The sequence below is a fragment of the Pelobates fuscus genome, chromosome 8 (assembly GCF_036172605.1).
Source record: "Pelobates fuscus isolate aPelFus1 chromosome 8, aPelFus1.pri, whole genome shotgun sequence".
Lineage (NCBI taxonomy): Eukaryota > Metazoa > Chordata > Amphibia > Anura > Pelobatidae > Pelobates > Pelobates fuscus.
In genome coordinates, this window is record NC_086324.1 from 85671041 (window position 1) to 85692183 (window position 21143).

At 38.2% G+C, this 21143-nt stretch overlaps 1 protein-coding gene across 1 annotated transcript in view; it reads right to left on the reverse strand.

Moving 5' to 3' along the window:
* Positions 1–1191: 1191 nt before the first annotated feature.
* Positions 1192–21143, reverse strand: part of LOC134570829 (cytochrome P450 3A8-like) — a 168992-nt gene continuing 149040 nt past the window's right edge. Inside the window, exons 9-13 of the mRNA XM_063428809.1 lie at positions 19890–19974; positions 18905–19065; positions 14368–14594; positions 13285–13444; positions 1192–1524 (exon numbers count right to left, since the gene is read on the reverse strand). Coding sequence (XP_063284879.1) covers positions 1429–1524; positions 13285–13444; positions 14368–14594; positions 18905–19065; positions 19890–19974 — 729 coding nt within the window. The 3' untranslated portion in view covers positions 1192–1428. The remainder of the gene's footprint in view (positions 1525–13284; positions 13445–14367; positions 14595–18904; positions 19066–19889; positions 19975–21143) is intronic.

Genomic DNA, 21143 nt, shown 5'->3' on the forward strand with positions numbered 1-21143 from the left:
GTTACCCTGCACCAGGCCCTGATAATGCATTTCCACACAGTGACTTCTAATATCAAGATCAGGCATACTGGGTCCCGGTCACCGGACCGCCACCCCTGACATAGGTAGTGTGACAAAAAGGGACTTTAATGTAACATAAGAGGCAGAGCCTACCACCACCAGCTGGGGCTATTTAGATGTGCTTTTGTTGTCAAGCTGAACTTGCAGATAGTGGAAGGGATGTGTAGAGATAATGGTGTAGTTTGTATATCCTGTTGACAGTGAAAAATAAAGTCAGTTGCTACTGCTTACACCAAGAAGAAGCTTGCTTGTCTCTTTCTTTGCTGTAACTATCTACTGTCTGCTATAGTGCGATCGCTCATAGGTGACTCAAAGCCCAGGTCATAACACTTAGTATAGTGATCAGCTGTATAAGTTAGCGCAAGTACCCATGGACGACATTTGGCTTGAACTGCTCCTTTGGTAACAGAAATGCCAGGGCCGTATCGTCACAGGTAGGTTATAGAAAACATTTATATCTCTACTGACACACAAACTCTAATCTCACAGCAGTATCTCTAATAACAGTATGATCCAAAATTCAGAAGTGCTAGGTTATATAAAATGCAGTGGTCTGCTAAAGGTTAGTGGTAGTTACACTCTAAAACAGTAGCCATCATTATTTTAATTCAGCTTAACCCTGAAACATGTTTGTTATTATTTTCATTGAATGTATCCTACCAATATTTTATGTAGATATTGTAATTAATATTTTGGCTAATAGAAACTGGTTTGTAATCTTTAATTGATTACAACTTGTTTGCTCAACCCATCCCCTTTCCTTTGCCCTTCCTAGTGGAAATACATTCATATACCTGTGTCTTATGTCCATCCCGGCTCCTTAGGCCTCAATCAACAAACCCAGATAACAGTAAAACCGAGAATCTTCATTTCCACTAAACACTTACATTTGTAAGTGATTCTAATTATTCAATTGCATTGGTTTCTAAACTTAGTTCAAAAAGAAGAATGTTGGTGTCTGGATTGAAATGATTTATTTTAAATGTTATATAACTTCTTATGTTTTTGACATATGCCTTAAAGTGTACATTTCTGGATACTGTTTTTATATAAAAATGTATATAAAATATAAAGCATTTTTTTTAAATAGCATATCCTTTATTACATTGTATTCTCAGGAGTTTATATATTGTGTATAAATAAATATGTTGGCATATTTATTCACTAAAGTGAATTGGCAGGAACTCAAAGAGAATTCAGAGTGAATATCATATATTATACCAAGATGTCTGGACCAAAAATAAAAACAAATGTCAATTGTGTTTTCAGTTCAGCTATTTTGGCCTAAAATGTGAAATTCACTTTGACTTCCTCACAATTCACACTTTAGTGAATAATCTTGTCAGTCTGTTTGCAATGCATACACATTTAATCCTCGGTTTTCTGAGCTGCTCTAGGGATCAGATTCAAAATAACAGGTTTTTTAGTCTTCAGAAATCCACGAGTGTCAATTTCTAGTGGGATCTGCAAATAAAAAAAGGAATGCACTGTTGTTAGAATAACAAACAAACTGAATATCAAAATAACACTTATACAATTTTTGCTTATTCCAGTTAAAACAAAAATATTTCCCCCTAAAAATCAGATTTTTCTTTATTTACAAACTTGTACTGATATCCAAAATATTGATAAATTACGTAAACATGGGCGTAACACTGAATCAAGAATCAAACAAACATGCTCATCCATTGTGAGAGTCATTTGTTTGGTTATATGTTCATTTGATGCTTCGGAGTAGTGTAATTCCGACAACAGGCCAAATGGCCAAATATTAACGGACAGGTCTAGTTGAGAATCTGGGCTAGGGGGTGAAACATTTAGGTAAATGTGAGAGTGGAAAAGATGGATAGAGAGGTTAAACTAGTGAGAATCAGAATAGTTTAGACAAGTAAAAGAGAAAGATTTGTAGTATAAAACTGAGAGCATAAATGAGAATAGGGATAATGACAAGAGAAAATGGAGAAGAGAATGGGGTTGAGAGGACAAATAGAAAAAGATGAGAAGGGTATTTGAATTGTGTATAACTGTACAAAGCAGTGTATGACATTAGTCAATTCCCTAATTAGGGAATAAACGCCTAATTCTATATACTGTAATACTAAATACCAGTGATCTAAAACACATTTTATTCTTGCATAGTAATATTAAAAATAGTGGAGTAGCAACATATTTATTATGCAGTTTGCCTGTGAATCTAGTGCATTTTCTATTTAATGACTTTATGTCTTGATTACTACATCTTTACAGATCAATGCATGGGGCTAATTTGTGTCTCCTGTGATCACACTTGGCAGAATGAACCAATATCATAGTGGGCCCTAATAGTTTACTAGTCTACCTAGGGGTCTACGAAGCACTAATATGGCTATTTGTACCTCACAAATGGAATCCAAGAGGAATTTTTGCTTATGTTTTAAAACATGTCATATTTAACACCTTAGTCCCTGAAGCATGGAGGCAATTGTACAAGTTCTGTACCAAAACCTAGAATATGAGCTATATATTTCTTCTACCATAATTTACCTCTTTCATATTAATAAATTGATTTTATTGCACATCAAATATCTATATGTGGATCACAATTTAATGAGAATAAAATCTAAAATATGTGTAAGATATGTGGTACCTTCTTATTTAAAGTGCCATAGTGCACTGGATACAGTAGGTCAGGATAATATCAGCCCCACCCTATGAGCTCCCTGGCTTGTTGGTAAGTAGGTCATGTCACGGCAAGGGTGCATAATTTATTATTGCACTATTGAATATTGCTATTTAATATAACTTGTGCAGTGCATCAATAATTTGACCCCTGGCTAGAGGACAAATGGCAGAGAGAAATTGCTTTTTTAATCAAAAGGGTCTTCTGCAAGGTGTAAAATGAATTGCCCTTTTTGATCTTTCAGGTCCTGCAAGGTGAGACTGTGACGAAACTCCTTCATCACTGTGATTTGGAGAGGCTTGCTTGCCAGCCTCTTGCCCTGTGACTATGGCCCCTGGGATGTATTACCCATTAAAAAGACTATTTTTGCATACTGGGACTTGGCACAATGCCCCTTTAAGCTTTCAAAGTGGTCGAAGGAACTTCAAACCGCAGGACGGCGTTCTAGTACGAGGAAAAGCAGCTGGAGACAATGGTATCGTATGAACTCTAACTGAGGGCAACGCTAGTATCTGTACAGCGCCCCTGGCTACAGCAGTATGGAATCGGCTAGTTTTCAGACAGCGTTCCATGACAAGGAGGAGGAAGAGGCCACAGACTACACGGATGCAGACTGGAAGGAAGTCTGGTATGAGGCCCTGGAAGATGCCCAGCGGCGGTGGGTTGAGAGTCTCCCCAGTGATGAGCAGCGGCTATAGAAGTGTGTGGCGATGCGAATGTATTTATTGGGAGAGCGGCCCCTGGATGAGTGGGTGACAACACTAGAGACTCTGGTATGGCGAGAGATTTGGCTGGACAACGCTTACCAGGCCCTATGGTGGTATACCGTTCAGCATACCCCCTGGACGGCTGAGCACAACTTGCCTGAAGGTGAGGATTCCTATGTTTACTATTCCTGGTTTACTATGGGATGCCTTGGAGGAGAACATTGATCTCAGCAGCAAGGAGGAGTTTAGATTTTGGGACATCTATGACTACCGGATGGACATGTATGTTTGGACTGACCAGCGCAAGGTGAGCAAAGACAGGACCCACCTGGTAACAAGGGAGTGGGAGCTGGAGCAGAAATACCAACACTTGCTCAGCTTCATTCAGCCCCAACCTACCCGACAAGCAGAACCAGACCTGCCATCCTACAGCTGGGAAAACCGGCCTGCTTCCCTATCAGCTCTCGAAGTGGGGTACCTCATCAACTGGTTCTGGGAAGACCTCCAGACAGCAGGTGGAAATGGGACTGAGGTTTCTCCACCGGCCTTACAGGGATGCTGGGCAGTCGGCCCAGATTCCCAGCTACAGCCGGATTTACTGGCTGAGAAGATGGTCGGTCTCTCTCCCCAGCGGCAGTGCTTCTCACAGGGAGAGGAGACAACCGGTCTCTCTCCCCAGCGGCAGACAGTATTACAGGGAGAGGAGATTGTCGGTCCCTCATCCCAGCAGCAGCAAGCAGTTAAGCACCAGGCAGCATTACCAGGAGTCGAGACAGTCGGTCTGACTCCCAGTGGCAGCTTACCTTACAGGGAGAGGAGACAACCGGTCTCTCTCCCCAGCGGCAGACAGTATTACAGGGAGGGGAGATGGGTGGTCCCTTGTCCCAGCAAGCAGTTAAGCACCAGGCAGTGTTACCAGGAGTCGAGACAATCGGTCTGACTTCCCAGCAGCAACTCACCTACCAGGGAGAGGAGACAACCGGTCTCCCTCCTCAGCGGCAGGACAAGTTATTGAGAGTGGAGATGGTCGTTCTCACTCTCCAGCAGCAGTGTGTGTTACAGGGAGAGGAGCATATCGCTCTCTCTCCCCAGCGACCGCTAACCTTACAGGGAGAGGCCAGCTACAGAGGGGAGGAACTCCTGTCCCCGATGGGGCAGATGGAACCGTGGTCTCTGCACCAGCCCTACAGGGATGCTGGCCCAGATTCCAAACCCACACTGCAGGAATGCCAGGAGGTGGAGGTAGGCGAACCCTCCTCTACACAACTTCTCCTTGGTTTAAGGCCTGAATACCTGTAGGCCTCCCCAGCAGAAGCTCTTGCACCAGGGCAGAGCGCAGTTGGCCTCTGCCCATCAAGTACCTGCAGCTCCATGCCTGGGAGCACAAGGGAGATCAGGGGTGGTGGACATGCCCTCTGCAGCCTGGGACAGACTGGACAAAGCGGGACACTCGAAAACTACAGGTGCAGTACTTGGTTGTGGGTGGGCTTCTTGACTAACTCAGGTACTGACCAACAGGAGGTCAGGTACCTGGTTAGTCTTCCCCTGGGAGGGAAGATGTGTGACGAAAACACGTTCATCACTGGGATTTGGAGAGGCCAGCTTACAAGCCTCTTGCCCTGTGACTATGGCCCCTGGGATGTATTGCCCCTTAAAAACACTATTTGTGCATATTGGGGCTTGGCACAATGCCACTTTAAATTTTCGAAGTGGTCGAAGTGGAACTTCGAATCACCGAACAGCCTGACCACACACAAGTGGAGTGTGCAGCCTATTTACCTCTCAGGCTGGGAGTTAACCGCAGCCAAATTGACGATTGCCTGGGTGGTCACCGTTCGTATAGTCGAACACGTGGCGGCGGCCATCTTGTTTAGTTGAACGTGTTCAGCTGTGTTTTGTCTTCGAGTTCATGGAACTCAAATCGGACACGTGATGGCACGAACACCGCTGAACTTTACCTTTTCTGGGACTTTCGACTTTTCGACAGGAGTCGAACGGCACTTTAACATTGACTATGTGCATGAACGGTTCCCGTTCGTGCACATAGTCAATGTTAAACTTAGACATTGAAAAAAGACCAGCTGCACAGCCTAATTCCCTGGAACTGTTTTGGGCATGAAATCATGCGTGCGGTCAGTCTAAAGAGTCTTCCAGGAATTTCCTGAACCCCTACTCTGATCTGGGTGATTTTTGGATATGTTGTTCATCCAGATCAGGGCAATCTGGGGATGTGTTATGTTTTGGGCTGTTTTCTGTACTTTGGGGGAAATGTGTGTTTTTCTGCCTGTTGATAATTAGGTTATTCTATTAGCTACTTTAATTATATCACAGGTAGAGGGAAGGGATTTTTTGCTTTACATGGGAGTGTCAAAAACTGTATGTTTGTTCTTATTGGTCTGTACAGTCGGGAATGCGGTGTTCCATCAGGTCCAGTCGGGTGTGCCTCTGGCCTGAGGAATTGTATATAAGCCAGGCTGTACCAATCAAGCCTCAGACTTATTCTACCCTTCATTAAGTCTTGTCTCATGTTTGGGGGATTGGAGAACTACCTACACTCTAGGGATTGCTATAATCATTGTACTCCCCAGAGTATAATCACTAAGCTCTTTTAAGAGCTGTTCCTGTTTCTGCTCCTTGGACTAACAGATCTGCCTACTGGAAGCTGGATCCTGGTCTTGGGTCCAGAGTGGGTGGAAGACGGCGAGACCCCAACCAAGCTGCGGCGGTTCGTGGGGTCTGCGGTGCTTATGGTGTCTAGTGGAGTGCTTGGAGCCCTCAGGAAGCACTAGGAGCATCCGCCAACGGAGGTACCCAGTCGTGGTGCCAGGTGATCCGTTACTGAGACATTTTACACTAAGCCGCCGGTATGTCTAGTTTCAATGTAAACTAACTGACTTTGACCATATGGCTTGAAACTATCAATGGATAGTTCAGTCCTTTGATATGGTAATGGTAATAGTTTCATAAAGACCAGTATGTTTTAGTATCATATTCAAGAGAAACAATAATTACCCACAGATTAATAATTACGCCGCATTTTTATTATATTTAGAATGGGGCAAGCACACCCTTTTAATCAAGTCTAAATACCACTTATACACCTTAAACCGTGTGGCATGGGTTGTGATGTCTGCTTTATTAGGGCACATGTAAGTCATGTGATATACTCCTGAAAGGGGGAAAATGGTAACAAATTCATAGAGGCAATTATTATTTCTATGGCAAGTACAGTAGAGGAGATAAAACCAAAAGTTAATATTTGGCTTGTTTTCTGGTGGTCACTTATTATTTCTGTAGGTACGCCTTAACTCCACCCCTGGGTAAGTCTTGACAATCCACAGGGTATATATCCAATGATTTGGAGGGGTGTTGGTTTACTTGCTTGGGGCCAAAGATCTAATTTTGAGTGAGTCGCCATCATCCTTCCTTGCCAGAGACCCCCTGGGCAGAAGTTGTACTTTGAAAGTGAGTAATTAGGACTTCTGTATTTTATCATTTTTGTTTTTATCTGTTTTTGGTGTAAATAATTTGTTTATCGTATATTTTTATATGCACTGTGACTATTTTTTTCTCATAATAAGCATTAATTTATGTTAAGTTCTGCCTTTGTCTGGTTAAGAATCACGTTACCTGAAGAGACTAGTTCGTATTTTTGCAATTCCTTAAATAGTGTACTAAGTAATATTTGGTGGGTTTTATTATTGATTTATCTGGGGGACCAAGGCATCCCCTTTTATAAATTGTCCTGGTGGTGACAGCGTTAAAATAGTAATAGTTATATTATTATGTTTAAGTGTGGGTGGTGTTAAAAGGGGATTTTGTAATTATTTCTGGTCTAGTGCAGACAAATAGTGAACTTTAACCCTTTCCCCACCACAACTACGTCATGCACACTCTTGGAGTAGGGTGCATTCGTGACAGGTTATACATGCAAAACACAGAATATATAGTGCACACTGATGTAAATATATGTTAGATATAAATTAGGAGAGGTACTCACAAGTATGGAGCAAATTAGGGTATTACTCACTACACAGTGCTCAGGTGGTATTTTCATCACCAAAGGAATATATGGTCCCAGGCTCCGCAAACAGTCAGGGTGAAGTCCAATAAAGATTACAATTTTAACTACTTTATTTGATTTGCTAGTTTACAAAACAATAAAAACAATATAAAATAGTAAGATATGTTTAACATGTTTTGCTAATCCAATAGCTTTTTAAAAGTGTTGCATACTTTAGGACTTCACAGTATTTATTGGGTACAAATGTGAATCTGACACGTGACGTCACATGTCATGTGATCAATTATTCATATTTGCACTGAAGTAGTATATTATAAAAACAAGCATTTTAGCGGTTTTATAATATACTGCTCCAGTGCAATTATGTATTCTATTGGTAAATAGTTTTGTAATGTTTGTTTTAAAGACACAACATTGCAGTTGGATAATTGATCACATAACCTGTGATGTCATGTGTCAGTTAGATTCAAATTTGTGCCCTATAAATACTGTAAAGTCCTATACTATGTAACACTTTTGAAAAAGCCATTGGATAGGCGAAATATCAGTGAAATATAGTTGTATAGGTGTATCTTACTATTTTATATTATTTTTATTGTTTTATAAACTAGCAAATCTATTAAAGTAGTCAATATTTTAAACTTTATTGGACTTCATCCTGATTGTTTGCAGAGCCTGGGACCACATATTCCTTTGGTAAGGAAAATATAACCTGAGCGATGTGTAGTGAGCAATACCCTAATTTGCTCCATACTTGTGAGTACCTCTCCTATTTTATATTAAACATATATTTGCATCAGTGAGCACTATATATTTTATTCTGTGTTTTGCATATATGACCCACTTACCAACAAGCTAGTGAACTCATTGGGTGGGGCTGATAATATACTGACCTACTGTATCCAGTGGAAGGTTCTTTGCACTACAGAACTTTAACGCAAGACGACACCACATATTCTTGGGCATGGATTATACAGAAAAAGATATCTCTAGCTGTCGGCCATTTGTGAGGTTTGTCTGGGACGCACGCTAACCTTACAAACGGCCGACAGCTAGAGATATCTTTTTCTGTTACAAACTATCCACATCAATCCTAGCCGGTCCCTGTGGTTAACTCAGAATAAGGACTACAATACTGCTGGTAATATTCTTGCATACCGTTCCTGGCTTGTATTTTTAGCATTTTTTTATATATTTAATATGTTTAATAAACTTAGTAATTTTTTCAATTTTATCCATCATTTTTAATCTATTTGATTTAAGTGGTTTTAAGCGATATGTAATTTTATTGCACTATAGAAAACAGTTCCATATACTGTATTTCTATCTCATAAGGTTTATATATTTTTGCTACAAAGTATAACATCTGGTGTATACTCTACTTATTCTGCTTTTTAGCAGATTTAAAGACGTACACACCACATATAGCTGTGATATTATACACAACCAAGCCCATTATGTTATAGGAAACAGTTCCTTATACTGTTCTTCTATATGGTTTATATCTTTTTGCACAAAGTATAACATTTGGCGTGTATTCAATTGATTCTGTTTTTAGCAGATTTAAAGACGTACACACCATATATAAGTGTTGCACTTTTTCCTGGAATACTTGATTTACTTCCATTTGAATATAGATATTATTATACCCAAAATTTTAAAACCAGTGATATTCCAACAAATAGCCATTTCTTAGTGAATCAGCTCCTGGATCAATTACACTAAACTCAGGGTGTTACTTCTACTACTTTATCTCTCTAGACAGATTTTTGGTGAATTCCTGTCTGTATCCAGTTTTGAGTAATTCACTACAAGTCAGACTCCCTCATCCCTGTGTGTTGCAGTAGGCATACCAGACCAATCTAGTTTAATACCTTAGGTTGTCTTCTTTTAAAAAAAATATATACATGTGAAGAGTTATTCGGCGATTCCTGACAGATATCAGTGTTACAATGTAACTTGCGTTCATTTTGGGGGAAAAAAATGGTTTAGAAATAGCAAAGTGGTACTTATAACTCTATAACTCGTTCGGAGTACTGGAGCTCCGATACAGGCCATATCCCCTATTCTTACCTGTTTGCACATTGTATTGGACTGGATTGAGAGACTCTGGTTTAGGTGTTGTGGCTGCCTACCTGTTCAAATACATACACACCAGAGACCAAGCTTACATATATTCTGAACTTTATCACAAATGCTTACCACATTTAGTGGTTATACTTTTATGTGTGTTTTTTCACACACATGAATTCCATTTTCATAGGACTCCATAATCCTGATATGAATTAGCACAAAGCCTCACTATTTTGATATATTACGGATAAATAAATAAATCTATGCTAGTATAAAAAATGATGTAGCAATAGCTAATAACCATTATTTAGTAATGGGAGGAGCAGATCGCATAACATTTTAAAGTTTGTGACCAAAGAATCAGGGCAGTCTGGTAGATCTAGTTGACAGTCTTTTCCCACATAAATGCGAAAAGTCCAGGTATGCTAAGTGTTGCATTTGCACAGCTTATAAAATTATATCTAATAGCAAGCTCACTTTGATGGAATGTACTGCTTAAAAAGCAGTGTTCGTTTAAACTTCAAAAATAACTAATCTATGCAGATATTTTGGTCAAGGGTGACAAGTGATCAATTAGGAGCCTAATTATTTGTAGACATCCTGGATGTTATGACTGAAATAAGGGAAACGGAGAAGCTGTTCATAGCTATCCCTCTTTATTATTACCAGGAAAAGCTGGATAGCAAGGATGGGTTGCTTATACCATCACCTCCTAATAGGTTTTTCAAAATCCCCATTACTAGCATTAGTCCCCAAAACCTCCTCATTGCATTGCTGTCAGTGGGGTGCTATATATTCTTCCTGCTGTATTGGGAATCAGGATTGGTAGTAAGACATTGGCTGACATACTAATTAGTTTGAATAGCCATGAGCTCAAAGATGCAATCCGTCATAAACAGGCTAAAATAATTTTCTGGTTGTTATAACAGAGCTTGCCAAAATAGGGTTATCTCTGGGGCAATTAGATTTGGTGGTACCCATTTATGTTCAGAAAAAGTGCACCATTCTGAGCTTCTCGTGAATGGTGTCACGGTGGAAGCACAATAACCAGATGGCTTGTTTAGGGGCTCTACATCTGACACAGTAAGTGTCTCACTGTCAGACAGGTCAAAGGAGTCACTCTCCTCTGACTCACACATCAGTATGGCATAGGCCTCGTTCACAGTGTAGTAAAGGGCCATGGCAAATTTTTAAGTAAAATAATTTTTTCCCTACCTGTCTAACACACAACCCCTCAAACTAAAAAAATAAAGTACACACTAGTGTACTGATCACTCTGATCACATAATTAGAACTAGAATTAGAACAGCAGTGAAAGGGTTAAATAAAACGTTGGGTTTTTTTTTTACACACACACTAACAATCTGGAACACAGCCAGCAATGATCTTTCTACTTCTCTTACCTTAGATCAAAGTGAGGGAAGAGAGAGGCAGAATACAATGTTACATCCCATAATACAAATCATTGGCTGTGACATTTTATCAGTGATCAAGGCGACAGGCTCTCACAGTGATCACTTTACTCTGATCACAACCAACAGCTGCTGGGGAACTACCTGGCAGATTCCCCGATCTGATCTGGTGAAGTAAGTATAATTCAAGAGGATTGGTGGGGAGACTTCACTGGCACCTTTGTTAGGACGTGTTATTACAAACTAACATCATTAAAACCATGCTGCTCAGGATGTAATGACACATCATAGCAGGAGCAAGGACTTAAGAATGGAGACAATGGTCCACATTCTGCATCAAAACAAAACTTTGAATTTGAGGTATAGGTGTGTTCCACTATAATGTTTGGTCTTTTCAAGTGTCTCCATACATATTAGATATAATTTTTAAAGGACAGAAAGGGCTTTCATTTAACATTCTATATGTATGCCTAAGCCAACATTACATGTGAATAAAATGTTTAAAATGGGATAAAAAATAAAAAAAATGTTTACACATCTGGTGCAACTAATTTAAAAAAAAACTCAAAATAGGTCCATATATCAGTCAGGATTGTTAATTAACTAATATGTTTAATATGTTTAGGATCTAAATTATATACCAGCCCAACACTAACATTATACCAACCATACTTACCCTAATCTTACTCTTAACTTCAACCCTATACTAGCTTTAACCACAAAACAGCATTAAGTCAAAGGAGTTCCGCACACAAGTAAGTTTACCTAGGAGCTCTGTGGAACGGGGTCCACAGCCCATCAGGAACAACAAGAAGTAGCGTTCCACATGTGTACATGCCTAAGGCCTCTAGGCTGAAATGTTGTATCTTTTCTTGTCCTCTTTTGATCTCTAATAAAAAAAAAATTGCCTTCACCCTACATTGTGATGCCTGTGGAATTCTACTTCTTATACAACAGCATTAACACCCAGCATTAACCCTAACCCTAAATCCACTAGCCTACTCTAATTCCTAAGTCCACTCCTTCCTAATCCTACACTAACACTAACCCAACCACTAATCCCAATTCTAAAGTAACCCACTGCTAATCTCAATTCTGATATTACATATGGGTTTTACTATATTTAACACGGTAGATGATGATATGCTGCCACCATCTACTGGGTGTTTTCAGAATTACAGTTAGTGTAATTCTGAAATAGCCTGGTTCCCAGTCGAGTATGAAGAGATCAATCCTGGAAACTTGGCTTAGCCCAGCACCGGTTCAAAATGGCTGGGGACAGACTTGGTGACGTCCAGCACTGCACAGAGCTCATCATTCAGTCTGGGGATATATTTAAAATGTCCCCAGCTGACTAACTAAAGCCCCAGGTATCCATTGATACCTGGGGTTAATGGGGTGAACCGGTATTTAACCCTACACACAAAGTAATGTCTTTGAAGGCATTGAAATGCCTATGTAAAGAACTACTTGAAGCACTGGTTTTCAGGGCTTCAACCTGCTCATTAAAAAGTCTGGGGCCACTAAAACTTTCCCCAGCAAACTCAGTGGTTTACCTTGGGTTAGTGGTGTGTGCCAATATTTAACCATGTTTAAATTGTGATCTTTTAATAGGTATTAAAATTCCTATTTAAACAGCTGTCTGCAGCACTGGCTTCCAAAGCGCTGCAAACAGCTAATCTAATAGTGTACTAGGTATCCATTGATACCTGGGGTTCCTGGTGTGAGCAGGGATTTACTTCTGCATACACTAAATCTGCAGGACATGTCATTTATATTTATAACGTTTTTTATTTTTATAGTTACATGAATATCATTTACAATTTCAACAAGTAATTTGGTTCTGAAGTACAGAAACCGGTTAGTACAATGTGACATAACAAAACATAGAATTATACATAGTTTATAAAAGTTGATACAGAAATTTGCAATAGTGTATCAGATTAGAGTATCAGATTAGAGATTAGTGGTGGATCCGCTTTACTGAAGTAAGGGAAGGAAGTAGGACCGCCTAAACATATATTCATTGATTGTTCGCTTTTGCTGTGGGCAGTGTGAGGAGGGGGGGGGGGGGGGGGGCTGGGTGAGAGGAATGTATGTAAGTTTGATCACTGTAGTTTGGTTAGTAATCTTTGGTATTGCTTATGAATCGTGTCCAAGGGTCCCAAATTTTTGTGAAGCATTGATCATTTTTGGATGCAGGACATGTCATTATGCCCTAAAGGCATTAATGCCCATTATAGTTATGATGTAATGACATGTCCTAACATCATTAAGGTGTAAAGCAATGATTAACAATTGAACAACAAACATCTTATGGTCATAAAATTAACTAATCTTATTTCTTACTGGAGTCTCACTGCAAGTTCGGAAAGTGAAGTTCTGAATTAAAGTAACAAATGCAAGCTTCACGTTCATCAATGCAAATCTCATTCCAATGCAGTTTCGAGGTCCACTTCCAAAGGGTAGAAATACGTAATCCAAATTTTCTTTATTTTCTTTACTGAACCTAGAAAAAGAGATATGTGTATATGTATACTTTATTTCCATATCAGTAACTTCACTCTTGTTAGAAGTGTTAGAACATCATTTTAAATTCCTTTATTTAAGTTCAAAGTTTTCAAAGTCTTATCAACACCTGAGTTACTTAACTCTGAGGAATTAGTCATGTTACGGAAAAAAATTATGTTTTAGTATTATCTCCATGGTGTCTGAGTTTGTGAAGGACCCCAGCAAAGCCTTGCATGAAGTTTAATGTATACCATTAGTAGAAAACTCTCAAATTGTAATCTTGAGTTAAAGCCCACCTGTCATGGCTAACATGCCACTGTCAATTAATTCTAGGCATACACTGCTCTTCTAGCAGCTCTGTGTGTATAATGAGAATTGTTTGACAGGTGAAGAGCAGGTAAACTCTCCTTCAAGCAGCCATTCTCCATATTTTCACAGCAACTACAGAACATGTATGGCAATGCACTGTACTTTCTGTGAGTAAAACCCTCTCACACTGTCCAAGGACAATGAAGTGACACAAAGAGTTAGAAATAAATCCAGTTTGTTGGCATCATTGGGGAAGCGAGTCCTACACCTTCTAGACTTCTTCCAGAAGTGGGAGTAAACTAGGGGTAAGCAGAAATATGATGGCTGTAGAAAATGTTGTTGGTGTAGTACAGCAAAGCATGTAGATATCTAGTTAAACCCCTTAAGGACCAAGCTTCTGGAATAAAATGGAATCATGACATGTCAGACATGTCATGTGTCCTTAAGGGGTTAAAAAGAAACTGCTAAATATCTTCAAAACTAGGTTTAAATATAATCCCATACTTTTAATAGATTTAGAAGTAAAGTCCCACTTCACACTTTCTCTTAAATATATTTAAAATCAGTAATTTGGGAAAGCATTCAAAATATAAAACGGCAAAGTTACAATACCTTTCAGGACGAAATTCCTCTGGTTCTGGAAAATTGTCTGGGTCCCGATGCAGAGCATACAAAGGGATAACAGTGACAACACCCTGTGGGATCGTTAATCCATTTATATTCGATGTTTTTTTACAAACTCTTTCAATTCTACCAGTTGCAGGATAGAGTCGCAAGGTTTCATTAATCACCATGTCAAGATATTCCATCTGCATTACAGCATCATATGTTGGTGGAGCCTATGAAAAAAAGCAAAGTATTATGCTATGTTCAAATTTTTCTTGGTCAATTAACTTTTTTGTAAGTATAGAATAAAAGACATTTTAAACAACAAATATTTTAATTGTATGTATTTTTTAGAACAGTGGGCAAAAATACATATTTTTATATTGGGGAAATAGCCTTTAATAAACAAGTATAAGTATACCTTCATTGTAGCGGAGAGGTAGTATAATCCACAGTATCTCAAGCACAAGCACAACATAAAATATAGCCATAATCCTGCAGTCCTTGGGACAACCATTATACAGGAATACAGTCTGAAGTGGCTAGGTTTGCCACACTCAACAAATAGCAATGTGGAATACAAACTGATTTGAAATGTGAAATTCAAGCCAGCGGACCACAATGTCATGAAAATGATGTGATATGATTTACACTTTTAAAATGGTTTATAAAAAATTGTACAATAATTTCTGACACATGCTTTGACATAAAATTACTTAAGAACATTAACCCCTTAAGGACAGAGCTTCAGAAGCTTGTCTTTCACTTAATGACAACGGCATTTTTTGCATTTTTTGCTGTTTGCGTTCAACTGCAATTTGCATTTTACTAATTTATTGCACCGAAGCATATTATACACCGTTTTTTAAAGGACAGAAAGGGCTTTAATTTGATGTAACATATATACATAAATGCTTATTTATTATAAAAAAAATACAGAAAAATGCAAAATAAATGAAAAATGTGTTTTTTTTATAGTTTTTGCAATAATAATGTGTGCACAATTAGTGCAGGTTAAGGAAAGTAATTAAAAATAAATTATTTTAGTTGTTCTGATTTACAGAATATACAACGTGTCTGGGATTTTATGTTTTTTTGGTAGTTACAGGTCACAAAGCACAAAGAGTAAAATAAACTTTTAATGTGGAGCGATTTTAGAAATTGGTATGTTTGTCTTGTAAGCTTAATAGCCATAAAAGAAAACAAAATTGCCACACAAAAGTATATATTTATATAAAGTAGACACACAAAAGTATATATTTATATAAAGAAGACACCACAGGCTATTTACCTAAGGTTGTTTTGACACTTTCTATGTAGCCATTTCACCGCCAACCTCTGCTAAATATTGGAGTAAAATTGTATTTTTGGGGGGGTTTTGGAACACAAACTTATAACAAAGAACTTGTCATGTGTATTTTGTTAAGTTGGTGTGTGCTATTCCTGTACAAAGTTTTATTTTGTATTCAGTTACATCTGCTGAGTAAAATGACACCCCCATTGTATGTCTTTGGCACTATTTTGTGAAGCTACAGTGCCATATAGGAGAACTGTCCTTTTCAGTATTCACAGTCGAATTTTGAGAGACGGATTTATTGAGCCTATGCTTCCATTTGGGGTATTATAGTAGTTTGACTGTTCAAAAAAAAACCCCACAAAGGCCTACCATTTGTAAAAGTAGACACTCCAGGGTATCTCATAAGGTGCATATTGTGCTTAACATGATCCCATTATTTCACCAATATATCACAAAGTATGTGGTAAAAAATAATTTTGTGCATTTTTTACATACGGATTGCATTTTTGCTGGGCATTTTGTATATTTCATCTGTGCCACTAAGTTCAAACCCCCCAAATTATGCTCAGCTAAGTCTTTTTAGTAAAAAGACACCCCCAATGAATGTCTTTGGCACTATTTCGTGAAGCTACAGTGCCATATAGGAGACCAAGCCATATCAGTTTTTACCGAACTTTGAATTTTGACGCTGGGCCTATGTGCAATTTCCAAGCATCTACCATTTCTTAAAGTAGACACCCCAGAGTATTTCAAAAGGCATTTTTTGAACCTTGGCGTGGGACCATTTTTCCGCTAGCGTGTACCAAGTGTAGTGGTAATAAGCGTTTTTTTTTCTGCCTTTTTGACACACAAAGTGAGTTTGTACAGTATATTTTGCAAACCATATGTGTACTACCACTGTATAATACTTCATATGTTGCTCAGCTATGTCTGCTGAGTAAAAAATACCCCCGTATGTACCTTTGCCATGTATATGTGGACATCGGAGGGGCACATTTGGGACACAGCCATTCCATTTTTTTCAAACTTTGAATTTTTACGCTGTGCCCATGTCCCATTTTAGAGTGTTTTACCAGGCTATATAATCCAAATACCCCATAAAGCCATACAATTTCTTAAAGAAGACATCCCAGGGTATTTCAAAAGGCATATTTTGAACCTTAGCGTGGGATCATTTTTCAGCTAGCTTGTACCAGGTGTAGTGGTAATAAGTGTTTTTTCTGCCTTTTTGACACACAAAGTGAGTTTGCACAGTATATTTTGCAAACCTTATGTGTGCTACCACTGTATAATACTTCATATGTTGCTCAGCTATGTGGTCTGAGTACAGCAATACCCCCGTATGTACCTTTGCCAGGTATATGTGGATGTTGAAGGGGCACATTTGAGACACAGCCATTCAGTTTTTTTCTAACTTTGAAGTTTTATGCTGTGTCCATGTTCCAATTTAGAGTAGTTTAGATGGTTTGTTATTGAAACTTCCCCACAAACACATACTATTTATTAAAGAATACACCCTGGGGTAATTCAAAAGGCATATTTTGAACCTTGGCGTGGGATCATTTTTTCTCTAGTTTGTTCCAGGTGTAGTGGTAATGAGCGTTTTTAAATGTATTTTTTAACTTTTAAAACTTTTTTTACTTTTTAAAACTATTTTTTAAACTTTTGTTTTGCTTATTAATTTTTTTAAAGTTTCCTAAACTTTCTTAACTTTTTTTTTTACAGATTTAACATTTTTCTACCGTTAACCCCTAACTAGCAGTAAGCAGCACTAACAGTAAATTCCCCATTTTCCCATAACTCCCACCCACCCCAGCTAGCAAAATATTTAATTATACAAGATTCAAATTACTTAATTAAATACATTTAACCCTTGAGGGTTAAAAAATAAATAAAATGTAATCGTCAGGGGTTAAAAAAAAATTAGATCACAGTATAATACTGTGATCTGTATTTTGATCACTGTAGGCAGTGATCGACTGGCAGGGAAGGGGTTAATTTTTATTTGGACTGGGTAAAGGGTTTATTCTTTTTTTATTTTTTACTTAAACGTTATTAAAACTTTTTTAACTTAATTTTTTCACTTTTTAAAGCTTATTTTAAAACTTTTAACGTTAACCCCTAGTTAGCCTAACACTAAATCCCCCAATTCCCCACTAACTTCCACCCTCCCCAGCTAGCTAAATTTATAATTTTAAAATATTTAAATTAATTAATAAAATAAATTTAACCCCTGAGGGTTAAAAGAAAAAAGAATTAACCCTCAGGGGTTAAAAAAAAATCAGATCATAGTAAAATGTAATCCCTGCCAATTGATCACTGTAGTCAGTGATCAATTGGCAGGGAAGGGGTTATTTTTTTTTTATTAAAATGGGTAAAGGGGAGTGGGATTTTAATTAAACTTTATTTTTTTTTCAACAGGGGGCAGGATCACTGATGATCCGTCTCCCTGCACTTCACAGTGAATCCGGAAGTGCAGGGAGGCGGAAGGTAAGTATACACCGCACATGTGCTCGCTCTGACATGCTGTCAGAGCGGGCACATGTGCTGGGACAGCGCGAGTTGGTGCTCCCGGTCTGCCTCTGTATTACGCGATTGCGGCGATCTGGGGTTAATTTGAACGGGTGACGGACGAGGTCCGTCACTCGTCGTTATGGCAATCCCCTGAGTGACGGACCTCATCCGTCACTCGTCGTTAAGGGGTTAAGGAATTAAGGAATGTTGACCCTGAGATCTCTGCCTTCCCAATTATAAAATAAATAATCCCAGGTAATGTGAATCAAATGGGTGCGAACCCTGCCAAAGTGTGAACTGACAAGACTCACAATCTTTGTTTTTGGAAGCAAACAACATGGATAAATAACAAGGAAAAAAAAACAAAAAAATAAGGAAATTGTTTCTTTTTAGGATAAATCATGACATACCAAGTATGTTTCATCATCTGCCTATATATTGAATACCATGTACAGTATATGCCTTCATACCTTTATAAGCTTTTCATAGTTGCACTACCAGGGAGGGAGAGGCCTGCTGTGTACCTCCATTACATTAAAGCTATACCATTTATATGGTCTGTGTTCTGCCTGATTGTTCATAGAAACGTAGAAAAGTAAGTTTTTCTTTCATATGATAAAAACATATTATTACAAGCTAGACATACCTTTTTTTATTATTGCATGTTACAAGACACTTGTGATACAATTTTGAAAGTGTTAATAATATACAGAATTACAGGTTTTCTCTGACCTTATTAGGAAAAAACGTATCAATTTCCTGCTGAAGTTTTGTCTGCACATCAGGGTTTGTCGCAATGTTGTAGGCCAGAAATGTCATTGTGTTGCTTGTGGTCTCAAATCCAGCAATAATGAAAATTAGAGCCTGTGCCATTAACTCAGTGTCTGTCAATTCTGTTGAAAATAAAAATCAATGACTTATCATCTATACACCTACATGTGTATTTTCCTCCCTTCCGTCTCTCTCTGGTTGTTGTGATACATAGAATACCAGGGATGATGTCTGGGAATGACATTTCATTAGCAATGTAAGGCTGGGGATGGCAAGGTTTGGCATTTAGGCAGTAAGATTAGGGTAGAATATGGGATTAGGGCAGTATAAAAATGGAGGAGAAATGAGGCTGAGTTAATTAATGTTCACTTTACAGAGCAGGTGATAAAAACAATTAAAGTAAGTTACATCTGATTGAAAATGAAACCATTTTATTTTCATGCAAGCTGTGTCAGTCACAGCCAGGGGAGGTGTGGCTATTGCTGCATAAACAGGAAGAACGTGATTGAACGCATGAATGGCAGCAAATCGGGCAGTGAGACTGCAGGGGCATGATCTATACACTAAAACTGCTTCATTAAGCTAAAGTTGTGTTGGTGACTATAGTGTCCCTTTAAAGCTGCATTCTAGGAATCCGCAAGAAAGTAAAATGGAGAGATTTGAAACCATTCAACATTACCTTGCAGGTGGTATTATAAGTCATATATGATGACATTTTAAAAAAAATCTTCCTAGATATGAAATCATCCAACAAAGATCCACACATTAGTTTTTTAACCACTTTTATCTTTTTTTTTTTTTTTTGCCATACCTACTGTATAAGAAATATAATGGCATCAGTAAGTGAAATTAAACTAGCTAGAAGACAGCTGATCAGGATTCCATTGTTATTTAAGTCTTAATTAATTTGATAACACTGATTAAAGCAGTAATTGTGTCATATCACCTTTACATCCATGACTTTCATCTTCTGTTGACTGGTTTTCTTTATTTTGGGAATCAATCATTAGTTGCATAAAGTCCACTTGATCCTAATTGAGAAGCATGTGTAACAAACAAACAAATGCATGAATGAGATTAGGAAAAAAAAATACTTTACAATAAGTCATACTATAACAACATTTAACAAACTAACTAGGCTGACCCACTAGAGGGTGGGGGGGTCAGAATGAACTTTATCTGTAATCATTTCCAATATCAAAATGACCCATATTATTTTATGAATCAACCCAATTTCTAAGTTGCTTATGGGAGGTCCCACCAGAGCTGCTATACTAAGTGAAGCACAATTCATCAAGAATGGCAGCTAAAGTACTGATAATAAAATGCTTAAAGGAAGACTATAGGCATGCAGATCACATAATCTCATTGACAGTATCCCTGTCCCACTATGTTTTTAAAAACCTGCAATAATTACCTTGCAGGACATAATTAAATATTGATAACAGAAAACACCCAAATGGCCCTGATCAAAAGTTTACATACCCTTGAATGTTTGGCCTTGTTACATACACACAGGTTAAAATGGCAATTAAAGGTTAATTTCCCACACATGTGGCTTTTTACATTGCAATTAGTGTCTGTGTATAAATAGTCAATGAGTTTGTTATCTCTCATGTGGATACACTGAACAGGCTAGACGCAGAGCCATGGGTGCAGAAAAGAACTGGCAAAAGACCTGCGTAACAAAGTACTGTAACTTTATAAAGATGAAAAGGGATATAAAAAGATATCCAAAGCCTTAATGCAAGTCAGTACTGTTCAATATCTTATCAAGAAGTGGAACATGTAGGGATCTCTTGATACCAAGCCAAGGTCAGGTAGATCAAGAAAGATTTCAGCCGCAACTGCCAGAAAAATTGTTCGGGATACAAAGAAAAACCCACAGGTAATCTCAGGAGAAATACAGGATGTTGTGGCAAAAGACAGTGTGGTTGTTTCAAAGAGCACAATACAATGATACTTGGAAGAAAAAAAAATAGCTGCATGGTTTAGTTGCCAGAAAGAAGCCTTTACTGCTCCAATGCAATAAAAATGCCCGGGTACAATAAGCCCGACAACACCTTGACATGCCTCACAGATTCAGGCACACTGTAATTTGGAATGACAGGACCAAAATAGAGCTTTAGGGTCACAATCATAAGCTCTATGTTTGAAGAAGGATCAACAAGGCCTATAGTGAAGAGAATACCATCCTCAC